The following is a 23,058-nucleotide window of genomic DNA, read 5'->3' as shown; positions in this document are numbered from 1 at the left end:
GTTAATCAGGATCACCGGAAATGACGGCGGCCGAGCACTGACTACTATGTAACATGAGGGGAAATGTGATTGGCTGATTCTGAATAGAACCACATCCCCAATTATAAGAGGGTGCTCACACTTATGCAATCACATTATTTTAGTTTTGATATTTTTATTTACCCCTCAAAAAGATTTCAGTTTGTTTCTTAATTGATTAGTACGGATTATGGCTGACACTAAAGGGGGAAAATATCTGAAATGATTCTTCTTGATAGAATTTTTTTGTACAGGTGAAAAACCTGCCATTTTAACAGGGGTGTGTATACATTTTATATCTACTATATATAGAATATATCAGTACTGGAAATGTGTGCAGGGAACATGGGGCAACAATATTTCTAGGAAGTGAAGGTTCCTATATACATTAAAGTCAGCCGAACCCAGAGATTTCAGCAGGACCAGCCGAGCATCTAATGTGTATGGGGCCTATCAACTCTCCCTGATGATAGGGGATACGGATCGGGCATGCCGAATTACAAAGCCTGATCCCTTTGTTCTCACCAGAGATAACCGCTGCCAGAGGAGTCTGGAGGGGACAGAGAAAAGGAGTGAGGAGATGGAGTCTCGCAGAGAGAACCTGGATAAGGGGACAATGAGGTCTGGAGGATGGGAAAAAATGGTCTGGTTTCAGGGACAGATGTTTCCAGTGGAGGGGACAGAAGAGTGAGAGTCTGGAGGAGCGGACAGAGGTGACCAGTGGAATGGACGAAGGGGTCTGTGAGTGGAGACACTATGGTCTGGAGGAGAGGGCAGAGGAGTCTGGAGCAGAGGAGAGCGGTCTTGATGTGTGACAGAGGAGTCTGGAGGCGGGGGGACAGAGGGGTCTTTAGGATGAGACACTATGGTCTGGAGGAGAGGGCAGAGGAGTATGGAGCAGAGGAGAGAGGTCTTGATGGGTGACAGAGGAGTCTGGAGGCAGGGGGACAAAGTGGTCTATAGGATGAGACACTATGGTCTGGAGGAGAGGACAGAGGAGTCTGGAGCAGGGGACAGAGAGGTCTTAATAGGGGGACAGAGGGGTCTGTAAGAGGAGACACTATGGCCTGGAGGAGAGGACAGAGTAGTCTGGAGCAGGGGACGGAAGTTTTGATAGGCGGGAAAGAGGGGTCTAGCGGAGGGGGTGTAGGAATCTGGGTAAGATGGAGGTCTCAAAAGAAGAGGCCATATTGGTATGGAGGAGATAACAGAGGGATCTGTCAGCCTCTTTCCCTCTTCTTCTTGCCCGCACTGAGTGTTTGTGTATGAGGTGGTTTTAGTACATTTATCTAAGGTGTACAGGAGGCTTTACACATCTCACTGAAAAGCACTAGTCATCATTGTCTACCGTAGAGAGGAGGGTAAAAGACTGTCCTTTGGGCCTTTGTCAGACTGGTGAAGGTTTGGAAAGATCTTCTGTTACAAGTGAACAGAAAAGCCCAGGAAGGTTCACATGGTCCATGGAGAAGATGAATGGGGCCAACTTTCTCTTCACGGGCACCATACAAGGGCTTGACTTCAGCAGTTCTGGTGCATCTCCCTTTGTGTTCATACCACTGATGTGAATGATGGGACTTCTGATTGAGGTCAAGGAGGTTGGGTCACACTGACATCTACACCTCTTTGCCAATCCTTCACATCTTGGAGAGATGTTTTCCACCTGGTTTGGTGTCTTCTTCTCATCTTGATTTATGCTGCAATCTACAAGGAGCCAATGCCATTCTTAATGACAGCAGAGGGATTGGAAGGATATGGCAGAGGGGCAGAGTAGTCACTGACTGGGGTAGATCAAGGCTGCAGACGTCAGCTCAATGCCAGTCTGCATCTGAAAAGCTGTCAATGTACAGTGGTCACCACTGACAAAAAGGGGAGATCCAACCGCTCCTTCCACTATCTGCAAGCCCTTGCAGGGCACATCCCTGACTCTGCTCTTCTGGGGATCATAGGTCATGTAATCTTGGTGGGCGCCTCGTCCTCCTTACGTTAGGCAGCCGATTGTATATGTATGACCTGCAGACCGGTGACATGGTAATGGTGGGCAGTGACCCCAGGGCAACGTGATGTCTGGGTGAGATAGAAGACGCCACACACCTCTAACACATACCATAAGGGTTTATTATAAACAGACGGAGCAGAGGATATTTCCCAGATTTGGTATTGATTGGCCGTTACTTCTCAGGTTTGTCGTCCGGTTCTCGGACCAGGGCCAGTAACTTGTCCAGTTTGGCCACTTCTACCTCTGGACCTTTGGGAGCTTCTTGTCCCTTCTTCTCCTGAAACGTAACAAAAAAAAATAACCATTAAAACTAAAGGCGTAATGATGATTCTGCAGATGATGATGGGGGTTGTAGTTACTTATTACAGTTAGGTCCATATATATTTGGACAGAGAGAACATTTTTCTAATTTTGGTTCTAGACATTACCACAATGAATTTTAAACAAAACAATTCAGATGCAGTTGAAGTTCAGACTTTCAGCTTTCATTTGAGGGTATCCACATTAAAATTGGATGAAGGGTTTAGGAGTTTCAGCTCCTTAACATGTGACACCCTGTTTTTAAAGGGACCAAAAGTAATTGGACAATTGACTCCAAGGCTATTTCATGGACAGGTGTGGGCAATCCCTTCGTTATGTCATTCTCAATTAAGCAGATAAAAGGCCTGGAGTTGATTTGAGGTGTGGTGCTTGCATTTGGAAGGTTTTGCTGTGAAGTAAACATGAGGTCAAAGGAGCTCTCCATGCAGGTGAAACAAGCCATCCTTAAGCTGCAAAAACAGAAAAAACCCATCCGAGAAATTGCTACAATATTAGGAGTGGCAAAATCTACAGTTTGCTACATCCTGAGAAAGAAAGAAAGCACTGGTGAACTCATCAATGCAAAAAGACCTGGGCGCCCACGGAAGACAACAGTGGTGGATGATCGCAGAATAATCTCCATGGTGAAGAGAAACCCCTTCACAACAGCCAACCAAGGGAACAACACTCTCCAGGAGGTAGGCGTATCAATATCCAAATCTACCATAAAGAGAAGACTGCGTGAAAGTAAATACAGAGGGTTCACTGCACGGTGCAAGCCACTCATAAGCATCAAGAAGAAAAAGGCTAGACTGGACTTTGCTAAAAAACATCTAAAAAAGCCAGAACAGTTCTGGAAGAACATTCTTTGGACAGATGAAACCAAGATCAACCTGTACCAGAATGATGGAAAGAGAAAAGTATGGCGAAGGCGTGGTACAGCTCATGATCCAAAGCATACCACATCATCTGTAAAACACGGCGGAGGCAGTGTGATGGCTTGGGCATGCATGGCTGCCAGTGGCACTGGGTCACTAGTGTTTATTGATGATGTGACACAGGACAGAAGCAGCCAAATGAATTCTGATGTATTCAGAGCCATACTGTGTACTCAGATCCAGCCAAATGCAGCCAAACTGATTGGTCGTCGTTTCATACTACAGATGGACGATGACCCAAAACATAAAGCCAAAGCAACCCAGGAGTTTATTAAAGCAAAGAAGTGGAATATTCTTGAATGGCCAAGTCAGTCACCTGATCTCAAGCCAATTGAGCATGCATTTCACTTGTTAAAGACTAAACTTCAGACAGAAAGGCCCACAAACAAACAGCAACTGAAAACCACCGCAGTGAAGGCCTGGCCGAGCATCAAAAAGGAGGAAACACAGAGTCTGGTGATGTCCATGAGTTCAAGACTTCAGGCAGTCATTGCCAACAAAGGGTTTTCAACGAAGTACTAGAAATGAACATTTTATGTACAATTATTTAATCTGTCCAATTACTTTTGGTCCCTTCTAAAAACAGGGTGGCACATGTTAAGGAGCTGAAACTCCTAAACCCTTCATCCAATTTTAATGTGGACACCCTCAAATGAAAGTTGAAAGTCTGAACTTCAACTGCATCTGAATTGTTTTGTTTAAAATTCATTGTGGTAATGTCTAGAACCAAAATTAGAAAAATGTTGTCTCTGTCCAAATATATATGGACCTAACTGTAGCTGGAGTCTCAGAGGTTTGAGTCCCGGGAACATCAGAACCTCTCACTGCGTCCATAGGAAACGAGTGGCGGACTTGTTACTGGACCGATATCGGTCTACAGCTGCTGCTGAGCATCCACTGCAGGGACTGACGTCTGTCCGAGCCCGGACTCCGCACACAGTGATATAATTATCCACCAGCGATGAACGCAGCACATTCCTAATGACTCCGTAACCAGAGGATCCCGAGGGGCGTAAATAGTTAATAAAGGGATCTCGTCTCCTTCATTACCGGATTATATGACGAGCAGCTCCAAGTGCAGCCGTATATTCTGCAGATTATTACACCGCGCTCCACGCAACAACAGATCGCAAATCACTGCTAATGAGCGAGGAGAGCGAGAATTCAGCTCTGAAGCGGCAAGATAGCGAGTGCAGCTCTGGAGTATAATACAGGAGGTAACTCAGGATCAGTAATGTAATGTATGTACACAGTGACTGCACCAGCAGAATAGTGAGTGCAGCTCTGGAGTATAATACAGGATGTAACTCAGGATCAGGAATGTAATGTATGTACACAGTGACTGCACCAGCAGAATAGTGAGTGCAGCTCTGGAGTATAATACAGGATGTAACTCAGGATCAGGAATGTAATGTATGTACACAGCGACTGCACCAGCAGAATAGTGAGTGCAGCTCTGGAGTATAATACAGGAGGTAACTCAGGATCAGTAATGTAATGTATGTACACAGTGACTGCACCAGCAGAATAGTGAGTGCAGCTCTGGAGTATAATACAGGATGTAACTCAGGATCAGGAATGTAATGTATGTACACAGTGACTGCACCAACAGAATAGTGAGTGCAGCTCTGGAGTATAATACAGGATGTAACTCAGGATCAGGAATGTAATGTATGTACACAGTGACTGCACCAACAGAATAGTGAGTGCAGCTCTGGAGTATAATACAGGATGTAACTCAGGATCAGTAACGTAATGTATGTACACAGTGACAGCACCAGCAGAATAGTGAGTGCAGCTCTGGAGTATAATACAGGATGGAACTCAGGATCAGTAATGTATGTACACAGTGACTGCACCAGCAGAATAGTGAGTGCAGCTCTGTGGTATAATACAGGAGGTAACTCAGGATCAGTAATGTAATGTATGTACACAGTGACTGCACCAGCAGAATAGTGAGTGCAGCTCTGGAGTATAATACAAGATGTAACTCAGGATCAGTAATGTAATGTATGTACACAGTGACTGCACCAGCAGAATAGTGAGTGCAGCTCCGGAGTATAATACAGGATGTAACTCAGGATCAGTAATGTCTGTACACAGTGACTCCACCAGCAGCATACTGGGTGCAGCTCTGATCAGCTGCTAGTCAGTGTGCTGATTACGGGTGTGGTGGCTGCAGATCCTGCTGTGAGCTCCTGATCTCTGAGAAACCAACACCTCTCCACCTGGGGACCTGCTTTCTCTCTTTCCCAGGGAGGGAGCGGGTTTCTGGGATGAGTGATGGAGCCAAGTCCCAGGCTTCTGCTTCCCGAACCAGGCCGGTGGGGGGCAGAAGAAACCAGCAACCGGCCTGCACATCAGAGGACTCGGGGGTGAGACGCTGCACCAGGAGTCGCAGCAATGTGGCTCCTATTCCCCCCGGCATTGTGGAGACCCCCAGAAGCCGCAAGGCTTCCAGCATGGAGGAAAAGCCTGACAGCGGCGTGCAAGATGGCGCTCCTTCCGGAGGAAAGCTGAGTGCTCACGGAGGTGAGGCCGACCTCCCTGAGGGGGAATGGGCGCTGCAGGGACCCCGGGAGTCTGTGTCCACCTATGCCTCCCGGGTCATGATCCACCTCCGTGAGTATGAAGATGCCAGTAAGCTCATCAGGAGGCTCCGGGAGGAGCTGCGCTGCACAAGCGCCAAAGCTGCGGGGGCCTCCAAACCAAGGAAGGCAAAACTCCAAGCCGAGGTAAAAAGACTGAGCAGTGAAATTCAACACCTGGAACTTAGGAAAGCCACCATCAGGGAGCAGAGTGGTCCTTTCAAAGAAAAACTTATAAATGAAGACCGCTAAAGAGAAATGGCTGATACCAGAGAGCAAAGGCAGATAGGGCTGCAGCCTGAGAGCCAGGTGGATGATGAGAGTGATGATGACCAGCAGCAAGCCCCACCTGGCAGCCTGCAAAGTCACCCGCAGGCCACGTGCAGCGAGCTCCCTGCAGGACAGGCGACAGTGACATCCGGTCGCAGTTCTGCTGGCTCTGGGGAGGACAGTGACAGCAGCGGCCAGGGAGGGGCGCTAATGGCGGAGATTAAGCTCCTGGAGTCCCCAGTGTGCCTCCAAAACTTCCATCTTGGTGACGATCTACCAGAAAAGGCACCTGGGGGCCACAAAAAGGCAAAGAAGACCAAGCCAAAGCTGCAGGAAGCGGTAAGATACGTATATGCCCCCCTCCCTGTACCCCCTGAGTCGGCGGCAGGCTCAGCTCGCTGTATAAGCCCCGTTGCCCAGCCCAGCTCGGGTTCTGCTGTGGATCCGGTGCAAAGGCGCGGGGAGATTACAGAGAGCGGTAGTGAGGCGCAGAGCTCCGTCTCTGCTTGTAGTAGTGGGGACGCAGCAGTAGGTGCATCAGCCGAGAGGCTGGACAGTGAGGGCGGCCCGGCGGCGGGCGTTCCGTCAGGCCACGATGCTGTGGTGCGCTCCTCAGTGGGAGGGGGTAGCAGCCCGGTGTCGGGGGCAGCTCCGGTAGCCTCGGCGCCTCTGAATGCTGTTGCCGCTGATCACTTAGTTGAGAAGCGGCGGCAGTGTGAGGGGGCTGTCGGGGCTGAGCGTTCCGGTCCTCCCACGAAAGTGCTATTTTGTGTTGGCGTCGCTGGTCCGGAAGATCCTGATGCTAAAGATCAGCGGCGCCTAACAGCATCTAAAGATCAGCGGCACATTATTCCGAATGCCAAACAGCGGAAATTACCGACCAATGATGTGGAGGGCACACATAAGACCGGGGGTGAGGTCGCCTCCAGTTCTATGGAGGTGACTGAGCCCCTTGTGCCTGATGCGGAGGTCAAAAGGTCATCCACCATTGTTACTGGTCCAGCAGGAATGAATGTGGTGGTGGAGGTGAATGAGGATAATTCATTGTCTAGTGGTGTGGTTGCTGCTTTGGTGGAGGGTGAGATGGAGGTGGGTAATGGTGATACTGTTGGGGCTGATGTGGTCACTGGTCCGGTTGCCCCCCCGGGGGTGGCAACACCTGTCCAGAGTTATGCCAGTGTTACCTCCGGGGCAAATAGGGCATCCGCCTCGTCTCCGGGCTTTGGGGACGGCATGTTGCAACGGCGCCTTCTGGAGGCTCTAAAGAAGGGGGAGAGATCACTAATGGTAGAGGGTCAAGAGGTTGATCTATCCTTCTGGATAGAGAGGCATGGCCTCGGGGCCTTCCGAGAGCAAAAAGGGGGAGATACAGTGTGGTCCCTCCCAACAGCCGGGCCAGGCAGTGTGCGTAGGAATGTGGTCCGTCTTCGGTGGAGGGGCAGTGATGCATGTCCGCCAAGGTCTAAAGTTGTGGAGCTCCTGCTGAGGATGGGCTTCAAGGCGATTGACATCTACGCCTTGATACATCCCTATTCCACGCCTGAGTTTGATGTCAGCTTTGTTCGGCCGGAGGGGCTTGAGCTCTTCTGGGCGAATTATGAGTTGGCAAAAAATGAGCCCGGCTGGCGAGACTTTGCCGTTCAGGCAATGTCTCGCCAAAACCAGATCAAGAAAGTGACCGTGATGACTCGTAACGAGTCGCTTTCTTGCAATGACATCATGACGTGGTTTGGTCGGTATGGAGAGGTGGTGGAGATGCCAAAGAAAAACCGCAACGAGTTTGGTATCTGGTCAGGGGCCTGGACGTTTATGGTAAAACTTAAGCGTTCAGGTGGTACGGTTGCCCACATTCCATCGTCTGCCTTCCTGGGTAGGGATCGTATCCTGGTCTTCTACCAGGGGCAACGGAAGCTCTGTCACAGGTGCGGCGACCCCACACACTTCAGTGCAAACTGCACTGTGCAGAAATGCGCGTTGTGTGGGGGTGTCGGCCATCTTGCTGCCTCTTGTGTGGAGATTAGGTGCCACCTGTGTGGTGAGTTAGGTCACCCATTCAGCCGTTGTCCTCACTCCTTCGCTAATGCAGTCGAGACCCCGGTGGGAGAAAGCCGTGAGGCCGATTCTGCTGGGGAGGGGACTAGCAGGGGTGAGGGAGCTGAGGGGCCAGGGAAGAAAAGCAATAAAAAGACGCCTGCCCAGCTGAGGCGTCTAGACAAGCGCAGACAGGAGAGGGAGCGGGGCGAGACCCAGACTACCGGGGCAGCCCCTGTCCTGGATGCCAGTCTTGCTGCTGAGGCCCCGAGGGATGATGAGTTGGATGAGGAGGTCAGGAGGATCCACAGGGAGGAAACTGCCTCTGCCTCAGAATCAGGAGGATCCACAGGGAGATAAAACATCTTCTCCCGCTCTGACCAAGGTACCTAAGGAAGGTAAAACAGACTCCCCTCTGGTTGGTCTTTCTAACCGGTTCTAAGCCCTTGATAACATCTCTTCCTCTGAGGAGGAGGCTGAGGGTGAGGTTCCGGCTTCAGCGGAGCTTACAGGGGGCGCCGAGTCTCCTTCTCCTGGGGATGCAAGGTCCTTGGGGGGAGGGACTGGCCCAGAGTCGGGAGACGAGAAAAGAAGGAAAAATGCTGAAATGGACACCTCTGTGTCATTAAAGAGGGGGAAGGATTCCTCGTTTGAGGCAGAGGATAAGGGGAGTGGGAAGAGGAAAGCCGTCGAACTTAATCACCAATGATAGCAGTACCCACTCCGTTGACGCTGGCGTCCATTAATGTCACCAGCATTAAGTCAAATATGGGTAGATTTGCGGCCTTTGATTTTCTCAGCCGGGTTGAAGCTGACATTTTCTTTTTGCAAGAGACCAGGCTGCCAAATATGGCAGAGGTGTTTATAGCTAAGAGGGAGTGGAGACTCGGGCCCTCCTATTGGTCTCTTGCGGCCGAGCCGTATAGCGGAGTGGCGGTCCTTTTTACCGCACCGGTAGAATGCCAACGGGTTATTGAGTTAGAAATGGGGAGGTGCCTGATATTAGATGTCCTCATGAAGGGACAAGAGCTCCGGCTCATTAACATCTATGGTCCCCAATCTAAGTGGGACCGGAAGTGTCTCTTTACAAGGATCAAGCCCTACCTTTTTACGAGTCGGCAGGTCGTCTTTGGAGGGGACTTCAACACTGTCACGAGGCCCCGGGATAGAGGAGGTTCCAGAGACAAGATGACTTAGGATAGTGTCGCCCTTAATAGTATAGCTAGTGAGGCTCGCCTGGTGGATGTCCACATCTGGCGCACCGCAGGCCACGAGGGGTTCACCTATCATAGAGGTAACTGTAGGTCCAGGATAGACAGGTTTTATTTAAAGGAGGAAGCCGTCTCTTCAGCAGTATCTGTTGTTGAGGTGGAGTTCTCCGATCACTGTATGATTTTGTTTTCCCTGAATGTTACAGAGACCCCCCGGATGGGAAGAGGCTTTTGGAGGCTCAATTCGTCTCTCTTGGAAGAAGCGGAGATAAGACAGTCCTTTGAGGATTTTCTTCAGAGCCAGGTACCCTTACTGGATCTTTGTAGTAGTAAGTCAGAGTGGTGGGAGATGTTTAAGAAAAGGGTGGCGAGATTCTTCCGCCAGCTCTCGAGCCTCAGGAGCCTGGACAGGTACCGCCTGTATCAGGGCCTGAGGAGGAAACTCGAGCATCTTGTCTCAATTGGAGGTAGCCGTGAGGAGATCTCCAGAGTGAAATCTTTGCTAATGAGGTGTCAGTATGATAGACACGCATCTTTGGTTTTTGAGAGGGATTACGGGAAGTACCGCTCGCCCGACCATTACAGAAACTGCAAGATGTCAGTGAATAGTAAAGTTGTTACAGGACTGGTTGACACTGCGGGGTCCCTGAAAAGATCCAGATCAGGGATCCTGGAGGTCGTCAGATCCTTCTACTCGCACCTCTTGGGGAAGAGGGATCTGGATTGGGATGAGATGTCGGCTTTTCTGGCTGAAGCCGTCCCCGAAACAGGGGTAGATCCCTCTCTTGGCGTTTTGACAGAGATGATCAGGGAAGAGGAAGTTAAGTTGGTGATTGAAGGGCTTGCCCTAAAGAAATCTCCCGGTCCAGATGGCTTAACATCTGAATTCTATAAGACCTTTAAGGACGCCTTGGTTCCCCTCTTGACTGAGGTATTCAATGAGTGTCTTTCCTCGGGCACTCTGCCAAAGTCAATGAGGAGGTCTGCCCTGATCATCTTGTCAAAGGGTAAGGACCCATCTTGCATTGAGAATTGGCATCCCATAGCGCTTCTCAATGCAGACAGGAAGGTTTTGGCAAAGGTGCTGTTTAATCGGCTGGTGAAACTTGCACCCCAACTCCTTTCGGGGGCCCAGCATTGCTGTGTTCCGGGCCGCAGTACAATTAGTGCTGTACTCTGTGTCCGAGAGGCGGTGGAGCAGGGTAGGGCTGGTCACTGGAAGGGGTACATGCTGTCATTGGACCAAGCAAAAGCGTTTGATCGGGTTAATCATGAGTACCTCTGGTCTGTCCTTCTGAGGTATGGCCTGCCGGGGGGGTTCGTTGATTGGCTTAAGACCTTGTACGCTGGGGCAGAGAGTTTCCCGCTTGTGAACGGTTGGATTGGCAGCTCTTTTGAGGTTGGGTGTGGTGTTCGCCAGGGTTGTCCCTTGAGCCCGCTACTGTACGTGTTTGCGATTGACCCACTTCTTAGGAGGGTGGAGCGTGGACCGTTGGCTGGGATCGGGATGGACCGGGCAGCACCGGAAGCCACTCAGAGTGGTGGCGTATGCCGATGACGTCACCGTTTTTGTTTCCTCTGATGGGGAGGCAGAATGGCTGATGTCAGAGGTAAATCGCTACTCGGAGGCATCCGGGTCTAAGATCAACCGGGATAAGTGTGAGAGTCTCTGGCTGGGAGGAGGAGATCCTGGTTTTGATCTCCCGGACACCCTTCCAGAACCCAAAGTCTCTGCAAAAGTTCTTGGCATCGAATTTGGCCAGGGGGATTACCCCAAACAAAATTGGGACAGCAGGCTAGAGATCGCCACTCAGAAGGTGAACCAATGGAAGGGTTGGTCTTTGACCCTAAGGGAAAGGGTAAACCTGATCAAAACTTACCTGCTCCCTTTGCTGATCTATCTGGGCAGTGTGTGCATCTTGCCGGAGCCTCTCTAGACTCGGGTCTACAGTTTGTTCTTCCAACTGTTATGGGGGAATAGACTGAACCTGGTCAAGAGGGAGGTTACTTACCGTACGAGGAGACTAGGAGGGTTGGGTATGGTCAACCCTGTGGTATTCCTTGTGAATACCTTCATTAAGATCAATATTGCAGACCTCTGGAAAGAGAGGGCTCCTCCGTGGGTATTCTCCTGTAAGGGATGGTTTCAGCCTTTCTTCCAGGAATGGGAGACAGGAGGGCAAGTGAAGGATCTCCGCACACCGCATGGACATCTCCCGGCTTACGCTACCGTGGTTCTGAAGGTAATTCGCCAGTGGGGTCTGGGAATGTGGGAGGTCAGGACTCTGCCAAGGAAGCTCCTTGACAAAAGGGTTCTGTTGACCCATTTTCAGAGGCCTCTGGCGCTCAGGGATTGCCCAAGTCGGGATCTTGGGGTGGGTCTGCATCTTTTGAATTCTATCAGGATCCCCTCGAAGATTTGGGACTTGGCTTGGCGCTGCTTCCATGGGAAACTGTGTGTGAGGGACAATCTGAAGTGTAGGAGCTCTGGAAGACAGGAACTGTCCTCGGGAGCATTGTGGTACCATGCTTGAAAGCATGGACCACTTCCTGCTTCGTTGTCCCTTTAACACAGAGGTGTACAACAGGGTGGGCGCCTCCATTGGCTGGCCCCGGCTGGCCGGTCTCTCTTATGCGGAATGGGCCTATGGAGCATTCGGGGACCTGGGTGGTCGGGACCGCTGCACCTTATTTCTAGTTAGCGCAGTGGTTAGGTATCACACGTGGAACGCACGGTGCTTAGTATCGACGCAGCGGAAAATCCTCCCAGTGGACGATGTGTTTAGGACCATACTCGGTCACCTGGTGAAGGTGCGTTCTCTGGAGTATGAGAGACTGGGTACACGGAGGGCCGCTCTCCTCTGGAGGGGCTTTTCTTTTAGTGTGCCCTAGTCTGGTCATCTCCTCTCCTGGTGGTGGGCTGCTGCTGCTGACACCATAGATTTTTGTTTTGTTTTTGATCAGTAGACAGTGATGTAGGGCTGCAGGCGCCGAACTTGGGCTTTGTCAGTTGTGGTTATTGTATTGTTTGTTTCTGTATATATTGTATATATGGGTTTGGGTGTAGGTGTTAGGTTGGGTGGTGGGAAAAGGGGGGAGGTGGGTTCATCTTGTGGGACACTGGTTATTTGGGTGAAAAACTGGCACTGCCTGATCTGGCCTATGGACGTTGGACATGGACTGAGGCATGAGGCGCAGAACCAGCTCTCAGGTCAGTGCCGGGGAGGGACTGGTGGGCTCGAGTGTGGGGGGTTTTGTTTTGTCTTGTATATATTTGTATAGTTAGTATTTATTTTATTTAAAAAAAAAATGTATATATTAGTTTGTATATTATTTGTCGGTTATTTATTATATTAGTATTTGTTTGGTAACCGGACCAGATGTCATGGTGTAGGTAGTTATTATTGTGTATATATGTATAATATGTGTGTGAGGAGAGAGGGAGCGGCTGGACCAGTTCATTACATTGTTTTTTTTCTGGTTATTAATTTTCTTATGTTTCTGTTATTATTATTGTTATGTTTTTCATTTTTATAATAAAAGATCTACAGGAGGTAACTCAGGATCAGTAATGTAATGTATGTACACAGTGACTGCACCAGCAGAATAGTGAGTGCAGCTCTGGAGTATAATACAGGAGGTAACTCAGGATCAGTAATGTAATGTATGTACACAGTGACTGCACCAGCAGAATAGTGAGTGCAGCTCTGGAGTATAATACGGGAGGTAACTCAGGATCAGTAATGTAATGTATGTACACAGTGACTGCACCAGCAGAATAGTGAGTGCAGCTCTGGAGTATAATACAGGATGTAACTCAGGATCAGTAATGTAATGTATGTACACAGTGACTACACCAGCAGAATAGTGAGTGCAGCTCTGGAGTATAATACAGGAGGTAACTCAGGATCAGTAATGTAATGTATGTACACAGTGACTGCACCAGCAGAATAGTGAGCGCAGCTCTGGAGTATAATACAGGATGTAACTCAGGATCAGTAATGTAATGTATGTACACAGTGACTGCACCAGCAGAATAGTGAGTGCAGCTCTGGAGTATAATACAGGATGTAACTCAGGATCAGTAATGTAATGTATGTACACAGTGACTGCACCAGCAGAATAGTGAGTGCAGCTCTGGGGTATAATACAGGATGTAACTCAGGATCAGTAATGTAATGTATGTACACAGTGACTGCACCAGCAGAATAGTGAGTGCAGCTCTGGAGTATAATACAGGATGTAACTCAGGATCAGTAATGTAATGTATGTACACAGTGACTGCACCAGCAGAATAGTGAGTGCAGCTCTGGAGTATAATACAGGATGTAACTCAGGATCAGTAATGTAATGTATGTACACAGTGACTGCACCAGCAGAATAGTGAGTGCAGCTCTGGAGTATAATACAGGATGTAACTCAGGATCAGTAATGTAATGTATGTACACAGTGACTGCACCAGCAGAATAGTGAGTGCAGCTCTGGAGTATAATACAGGATGTAACTCAGGATCAGTAATGTAATGTATGTACACAGTGACTGCACCAGCAGAATAGTGAGTGCAGCTCTGGAGTATAATACAGGATGTAACTCAGGATCAGTAATGTAATGCATGTACACAGTGACTGCACCAGCAGAATAGTGAGTGCAGCTCTGGAGTATAATACAGGATGTAACTCAGGATCAGTAATGTAATGTATGTACACAGTGACTGCACCAGCAGAATAGTGAGTGCAGCTCTGAAGTATAATACAGGATGTAACTCAGGATCAGTAATGTAATGTATGTACACAGTGACTGCACCAGCAGAATAGTGAGTGCAGCTCTGGAGTATAATACAGGATGTAACTCAGGATCAGTAATGTAATGTATGTACACAGTGACTGCACCAGCAGAATAGTGAGTGCAGCTCTGGAGTATAATACAGGGTGTAAATCTGGCACTGGACACTTTTCTGGGCTGTTCTGTGCTCTTCTGATACCGGTTTCGGTGGTGACATATCCACCTGTTGACACTTTCGCCATCCCCGTGTTTCAACCGTGGTATACAGTCCTTCCTAGACGCTGAGGGTCGGTCAGTATGACAGTAACAGCCGCCTGGAAGGTGTAAATACATGGTCATGGCCAGATGAAGAGATGTAAGATGTCAGATAATGACTCCGGAGCTGCGGATCTGTCTGGGGAGCAGATAGTTCCTCCTGTCTTCTTCCCTGGCTTCAGTGTCGTCTTCCCGGCGATGATGGGAGATAACTGAGTGGATGGAGGTGTGAACCCGATGAGAGTGATACTCCGAGTCCTCTCCACACGAGTCACCTCCACTACTGTGGGAACCGAGGGTTCAAGAAGTGAAGAGTTAACGACCTGTGACAATCTGATTCCTAATATACAGGTGGGGGGGTCACCATGTAATAATATACAGGTGGGGGGTCACCATGTAATAATATACAGGTGGGGGGTCACCATGTAATAATATACAGGTGGGGGGTCACCATGTAATAATATACAGGTGGGGGGGTCACTATGTAATAATATACAGGTGGGGGGTCACCATGTAATAATATACAGGTGGGGGGTCACCATGTAATAATATACAGGTGGGGGGTCACCATGTAATAATATACAGGTGGGGGGGTCACTATGTAATAATATACAGGTGGGGGGTCACCATGTAATAATATACAGGTGGGGGGTCACCATGTAATAATATACAGGTGGGGGGTCACCATGTAATAATATACAGGTGGGGGGGTCACTATGTAATAATATACAGGTGGGGGGGTCACCATGTAATAATATACAGGTGGGGGGGTCACCATGTAATAATATACAGGTGGGGGGGGTCACCATGTAATAATATACAGGTGGGGGGGTCACCATGTAATAATATACAGGTGGGGGGTCACCATGTAATAATATACAGGTGGGGGGGTCACCATGTAATAATATACAGGTGGGGGGGTCACCATGTAATAATATACAGGTGGGGGGGTCACCATGTAATAATATACAGGTGGGGGGGTCACCATGTAATAATATACAGGTGGGGGGGTCACCATGTAATAATATACAGGTGGGGGGGTCACCATGTAATAATATACAGGTGGGGGGGTCACCATGTAATAATATACAGGTGGGGGGGTCACTATGTAATAATATACAGGTGGGGGGTCACCATGTGATAATATACAGGTGGGGGGTCACCATGTGATAATATACAGGTGTGGGGGTCACCATGTAATAATATACAGGTGTGGGGGTCACTATATAATAATATACAGGTGGGGGGGGTCACTATGTAATAATATACAGGTGGGGGGGGGTCACTATGTAATAATATACAGGTGGGGGGGTCACCATGTAATAATATACAGGTGGGGGGGTCACCATGTAATAATATACTGGTGGGGGGGTCACCATGTAATAATATACAGGTGGGGGGGTCACCATGTAATAATATACAGGTGGGGGGGTCACCATGTAATATACAGGTGGGGGGTCACCATGTAATAATATACAGGTGGGGGGGGTCACCATGTAATAATATACAGGTGGGGGGGGTCACCATGTAATAATATACAGGTGGGGGGGTCACCATGTGATAATATACAGGTGTGGGGGGGTCACCATGTGATAATATACAGGTGTGGGGGGGTCACCATGTGATAATATACAGGTGTGGGGGGGTCACCATGTGATAATATACAGGTGTGGGGGTCACTATATGATAATATACAGGTGTGGGGGTCACTATGTAATAATATACAGGTGGGGGCGTCACTATGTAATAATATACAGGTGGGGGAGTCACCATGTAATAATATACAGGTGGGGGGGTCACCATGTAATAATATAGAGGTGGGGGGGTCACCATGTAATAATATAGAGGTGGGGGGGGTCATCATGTAATAATATACAGGTGTGGGGGGTCACCATGTAATAATATACAGGTGGGGGGTCACCATGTAATAATATACAGGTGGGGGGGTCACTATGTAATAATATACAGGTGGGGGGGTCACCATGTAATAATATACAGGTGGGGGGGTCACCATGTAATAATATACAGGTGGGGGGGTCACCATGTAATAATATACAGGTGGGGGGTTCACCATGTAATAATATAGAGGTGGGGGGGGTCACCATGTAATAATATACAGGTGGGAATGGTCACCATGTAATAATATACAGGTGGGGGGTCACCATGTAATAATATACAGGTGGGGGTCACTATGTAATAATATAGAGGTGGGGTGGGGGTCACCATGTAATAATATAGAGGTGGTGGGGTCACCATGTAATAATATACAGGTGGGGGGGGTCACTATGTAATAATATACAGGGGGGGGTCACTATGTAATAATATACAGGTGGGGGGGGTCACCATGTAATAATATACAGGTGGGGGGGTCACTATGTAATAATATACAGGTGGGGGTCACCATGTAATAATATACAGGTGGGGGGGGGTCACCATGTAATAATATACAGGTGTGGGGGTCACCATGTAATAATATACAGGTGGGGGGGTCACTATGTAATAATATACAGGTGGGGGGGTCACCATGTAATAATATACAGGTGGGGGGGTCACCATGTAATAATATACAGGTGGGGGGGTCACTATGTAATAATATACAGGTGGGGGGGTCACCATGTAATAATATAGAGGTGGGGGGGTCACCATGTAATAATATAGAGGTGGGGGGGTCACCATGTAATAATATAGAGGTGGGGGGGGTCACCATGTAATAATATACAGGTGGGGGGGGGTCACCATGTAATAATATACAGGTGGGGGGGTCACTATATGATAATATACAGGTGGGGGGTCACTATGTAATAATATACAGGTGGGGGGGTCACTATGTAATAATATACAGGTGGGGGGGTCACCATGTAATAATATACAGGTGGGGGGTTCACCATGTAATAATATAGAGGTGGGGGGGTCACCATGTAATAATATAGAGGTGGGGATGGTCACCATGTAATAATATACAGGTGGGGGGTCACCATGTAATAATATACAGGTGGGGGTCACTATGTAATAATATAGAGGTGGGGTGGGGGTCACCATGTAATAATATAGAGGTGGTGGGGTCACCATGTAATAATATACAGGTGGGGGGGTCACTATGTAATAATATACAGGGGGGGGTCACTATGTAATAATATACAGGTGGGGGGGTCACCATGTAATAATATACAGGTGGGGGGGTCACTATGTAATAATATACAGGTGGGGGGGGTCACCATGTAATAATATACAGGTGTGGGGGGGTCACCATGTAATAATATACAGGGGGGGGGTCACTATGTAATAATATACAGGGGGGGGTCACTATGTAATAATATACAGGTGGGGGGTCACTATGTAATAATATACAGGTGGGGGGGTCACCATGTAATAATATACAGGTGGGGGGGGTCACCATGTAATAATATACAGGTGGGGGGGTCACCATGTAATAATATACAGGTGGGGGGGTCACCATGTAATAATATACAGGTGGGGGGGTCACCATGTAATAATATACAGGTGGGGGGGTCACTATGTAATAATATACGGTTGGGTCACTATGTAATAATATACGGTTGGGTCACCATGTAATAATATACAGGTGGGGGGTCATCATGTAATAATATACAGGTGGGGGGTCACTATGTAATAATATACAGGTGGAGGGGTCACCATTTAATAATATACAGGTGGGGGGTCATCATGTAATAATATACAGGTGGGGGGGTCACTATGTAATAATATACAGGTGTGGGGGTCACCATGTAATAATATACAAGTGGGGGGTCACCATGTAATAATATACAGGTGGGGGGTCATCATGTAATAATATACAGGTGGGGGGGTCACTATGTAATAATATACAGGTGGGGGGGTCACTATGTAATAATATACAGGTGGGGGGTCACTATGTAATAATATACAGGTGGGGGGTCACCATGTAATAATATACAGGTGGGGGGTCATCATGTAATAATATACAGGTGGGGGGGTCACCATGTAATAATATACAGGTGGGGGGTCATCATGTAATAATATACAGGTGGGGGGTCATCATGTAATAATATACAGGTGGGGGGTCACTATGTAATAATATACAGGTGGGGGGTCACCATGTAATAATATACAGGTGGGGGGTCATCATGTAATAATATACAGGTGGGGGGTCACCATGTAATAATATACAGGTGGGGGGGTCACCATGTGATAATATACAGGTGGGGGGGTCACCATGTGATAATATACAGGTGGGGGGGTCATCATGTAATAATATACAGGTGGGGGGGTCACCATGTGATAATATACAGGTGGGGGGTCACCATGTAATAATATACAGGTGGGGGGGTCACCATGTAATAATATACAGGTGGGGGGGTCACTATGTAATAATATACAGGTGGGGGGTCATCATGTAATAATATACAGGTGGGGGGGTCACTATGTAATAATATACAGGTGGGGGGTCATCATGTAATAATATACAGGTGGGGGGTCACTATGTAATAATATACAGGTGGGGGGTCATCATGTAATAATATACAGGTGGGGGGGTCACCATGTGATAATATACAGGTGGGGGGTCATCATGTAATAATATACAGGTGGGGGGTCACCATGTAATAATATACGGTGGGGGGGTCACCATGTTATAATATACAGGTGGGGGGTCATCATGTAATAATATACAGGTGGGGGGGTCACTATGTAATAATATACAGGTGGGGGGTCATCATGTAATAATATACAGGTGGGGGGGTCACCATGTGATAATATACAGGTGGGGGGTCATCATGTAATAATATACAGGTGGGGGGTCATCATGTAATAATATACAGGTGGGGGGGTCACTATGTAATAATATACAGGTGGGGGGTCATCATGTAATAATATACAGGTGGGGGGGTCACTATGTAATAATATACAGGTGGGGGGTCATCATGTAATAATATACAGGTGGGGGGTCACTATGTAATAATATACAGGTGGGGGGTCATCATGTAATAATATACAGGTGGGGGGGTCACCATGTGATAATATACAGGTGGGGGGTCATCATGTAATAATATACAGGTGGGGGGTCACTATGTAATAATATACGGTGGGGTCACTATGGTGCAGTATATTAGTAACCCCTTCCTCCATGTCCTCCTCTCCTCCTTACACTCACTGCCGGCTGTATTGGGGGGGGGCGGTGTTTCGGGGATGAATATATAGGTCACACATTCAGCTCTAATGGAAGGTTTTACTTTATATGAAGACATCAAGGGTCCGGATAAAAGCCTCATTAATCACGTCGGTGGAGGTCCGGGTGATCCGTGCAGAAAGCTCTCCGTTGCTGCACTCGGCCGGTAATAGCACGTAGCCCCCCGGGGTGAGCGGCATCAGTTATCTGCAGCCGGAGATGTGCTGAGTGCGGAGAACCTGGGATGGGAATAATGCAGATTATAGTCCAGCGAAAACACGGATCCTCACAGCGAGGGGAGCGGGGGCGGCTGCAGAATGATGACGGGCTGGCCTAGATCCCGCACTCAGGAGTTGTGATGGGTCAGTAGAAGGGACAAAGGTCACTGGTTCAATAAGAGGAATCGCCAGGGATGGACCGCTTTTACTGTAAAGAATCCTGTCCTATACTGATCAAGGAGCTGCCTTTCCTCCACACAGACAATGTGGTTGGTCGGGAGTGGGCAGAGCTGGGGGGCAGAGGCAAATGCCCCCCCTGGTTCGGTACTCTGGTAACAGTTTAGGGTCACCAAGCTACTGGGTGTTTCAGCAGCATGTACCTTTACATCACCTGCGGCTGCATCATAACCCGTTAAAGGTGCAGAGCACGTTACAGATTTAAATCATGTGCGGCTGCAAGGTGCAGAGCAGCTAAAGCACCTGACAGCCAGGTGGCGCTAAACAGTTCCTAAACTAGCAATTGTTCAGGGTCACCAGCCAGCTGTTGCTTTCATCAAGCTGTACTGTCCAGAAGGCTGCATATATAGGAGTGATGTACTTCAAGAGAGGGCTGCGAAGAATGATGTACCGCAGGATGGGGCTGTACATAAAGGAATGAGATGAGTGATGTACTGCAGGATGGGGCTGTATATAAAGGAATGAGATGAGTGACGTACTGCAGAATGGGGCTGTATATAAAGGAATGAGATGAGTGATGTACTGCAGAATGGGGCTGTATATAAAGGAATGAGATGAGTGATGTACTGCAGAATGGGGCTGTATATAAAGGAATGAGATGAGTGACGTACTGCAGAATGGGGCTGTATATAAAGGAATGAGATGAGTGACGTACTGCAGAATGGGGCTGTATATAAAGGAATGAGATGAGTGACGTACTGCAGAATGGGGCTGTATATAAAGGAATGAGATGAGTGACGTACTGCAGGATGGGGCTGTATATAAAGGAATGAGATGAGTGACGTACTGCAGAATGGGGCTGTATATAAAGGAATGAGATGAGTGACGTACTGCAGAATGGGGCTGTATATAAAGGAATGAGATGAGTGACGTACTGCAGAATGGGGCTGTATATAAAGGAATGAGATGAGTGACGTACTGCAGGATGGGGCTGTATATAAAGGAATGAGATGAGTGACGTACTGCAGGATGGGGCTGTATATAAAGGAATGAGATGAGTGATGTACTGCAGGATGGGGCTGTATATAAAGGAATGAGATGAGTGATGTACTGCAGGATGGGGCTGTATATAAAGGAATGAGATGAGTGATGTACTGCAGGATGGGGCTGTATATAAAGGAATGAGATGAGTGATGTACTGCAGGATGGGGCAGTATATAAAGGAATGAGATGAGTGATGTACTGCAGGATGGGGCTGTATATAAAGGAATGAGATGAGTGATGTACTGCAGGATGGGGCTGTACATAAAGGAATGAGATGAGTGATGTACTGCAGGATGGGGCTGTATATAAAGGAATGAGATGAGTGATGTACTGCAGGATGGGGCTGTATATAGAAGGGCTGAGGAGCGATTTACTGCATAATGGGGCTGTATATACAGGGGCTGAGAGGAGTGATGTACTGCAGAATGGGGCTGTACATAAAGGAATGAGAAGAGTGATGTACTGCAGAATGGGGCTGTATATAAAGGAATGAGATGAGTGATGTACTGCAGAATGGGGCTATACATAAATGAATGAGATGAGTGATGTACTGCAGGATGGGGCTGTATATAAAGGAATGAGGAGTGATGTACAGCAGGATGGGGCTCTATATAGAGGGGCTGAGGAGCGATATACTGCATAATGGGGCTGTATATACAGGGGCTGAGAGGAGTGATGTATTGCAGAATGGGGCTGTATATAAAGGAATGGGATGAGCTATGTACTACAGTATGGGGCTGTATATAGAGGGGCTGAGGCACGATGTACTGCATGATGGGGCTGTATATACAGGGGCTGAGAGGAGTGATGTACTACAGTATGGGGGCTGTATATAGAGGGGCTGAGGAGTGATGCACTGCATGATGTGGCTGTATATACAGGGGCTGAGAGGAGTGATGTACTGCAGAATGGGGCTGTATATAAAGGAATGAGATGAGTTATGTACTGCAGTATGGGGCTGTATATAGAGGGGCTGAGAGAAGTGATGTGCTGAAAAATGGGGCTGTATATAGAGGGGCAGAAAAGAGTGATTAACTGCAGTTTGGGCCTGTAGATAAAGGAATGAGACCAGTGATGTACTGCAGAATGGGGCTGTATATACAGGGGCTGAGAGGAGTGATGTACTGCAAGATGGGGCTGTACATAGATAAGCCCAGAGGAGTGATGTATAGCAGGATGGGGCTGTATATAGAGGGGCTGAGGATTGATGTACTGCACAATAGGGCTGTTTATAAAAGGGTTGATAGTGGTGATGTACCGCAGATTGGTGCACCATCTACTCAAGCTGAGAGGTGTGATGTACTGCAGAATAAAACTTTATCTACTGGAGCTGAGAGGAGAGATGTACTGCATAATGGGGCTGTACATAGAGGGGCTGAGAGGAGTGATGTTTGCATGATGGGGTTGAGGAACGATGTATTACAGGATGGGATTGTACATAGAGTGGCTGAGAGTAGTGATGTGACTGCATGATGGGGCTGGGGACTGATGTACTGCAGAGTGGGACTGAGAGGAGGAAACCACATACAGTCACATCACAATCTGTAAGACAAGTCCCCACAGCAGCCGGCTCTTCGTGCTACCAGAGCGCAGCGCTTGTAGGCTGTGACGCCAGGTGAGATCGATCACACAGCAGTACTCAGGTTGGTAAGCGCTGCAGTCAGTCGACCCCTGGTCTCTGTATGTCCCGATGTGTCACACCGGACGCAGCGCTCAGCTGGTTATGTATTTAATGTGGCGCAGCAGCACTCAAGCTCTTTTGGGATGAGGGTTACGTGACTGATTTTGGTGAAATGTACATATCTATACACTGGGTGCATGGGGTGGGGGATATATGATAAATATATTAGGGCGGCTGATTAGGGCAGGAAAATATGTTAATATGTTATGAGTGATGTACTGCAGGATGGGGCTGTATATAAAGGAATGAGATGAGTGATGTACTGCAGGATGGGGCTGTATATAGAAGGGCTGAGGAGCGATTTACTGCATAATGGGGCTGTATATACAGGGGCTGAGAGGAGTGATGTACTGCAGAATGGGGCTGTACATAAAGGAATGAGAAG

The 23,058-nt window shown here is 48.2% G+C and overlaps 1 protein-coding gene across 1 annotated transcript in view; it reads right to left on the bottom strand.

Moving 5' to 3' along the window:
* Positions 1–2,112: 2,112 nt before the first annotated feature.
* DNAI1 (dynein axonemal intermediate chain 1) overlaps positions 2,113–23,058 on the bottom strand; it is a 227,364-nt gene continuing 206,418 nt past the window's right edge. Inside the window, exon 21 of the mRNA XM_073655111.1 lies at positions 2,113–2,291. Coding sequence (XP_073511212.1) covers positions 2,187–2,291 — 105 coding nt within the window. The 3' untranslated portion in view covers positions 2,113–2,186. The remainder of the gene's footprint in view (positions 2,292–23,058) is intronic.

This window comes from Phyllobates terribilis, unplaced genomic scaffold (genome assembly GCF_046119375.1).
Source record: "Phyllobates terribilis strain yellow unplaced genomic scaffold, ASM4611937v1 Scaffold_1__5_contigs__length_1240528914, whole genome shotgun sequence".
In the NCBI taxonomy this organism is placed as follows: Eukaryota; Metazoa; Chordata; class Amphibia; order Anura; family Dendrobatidae; genus Phyllobates; species Phyllobates terribilis.
The sequence above is the reverse complement of the archived record's forward strand: the minus strand, read 5'-3'. Positions and strand labels throughout refer to the sequence as shown.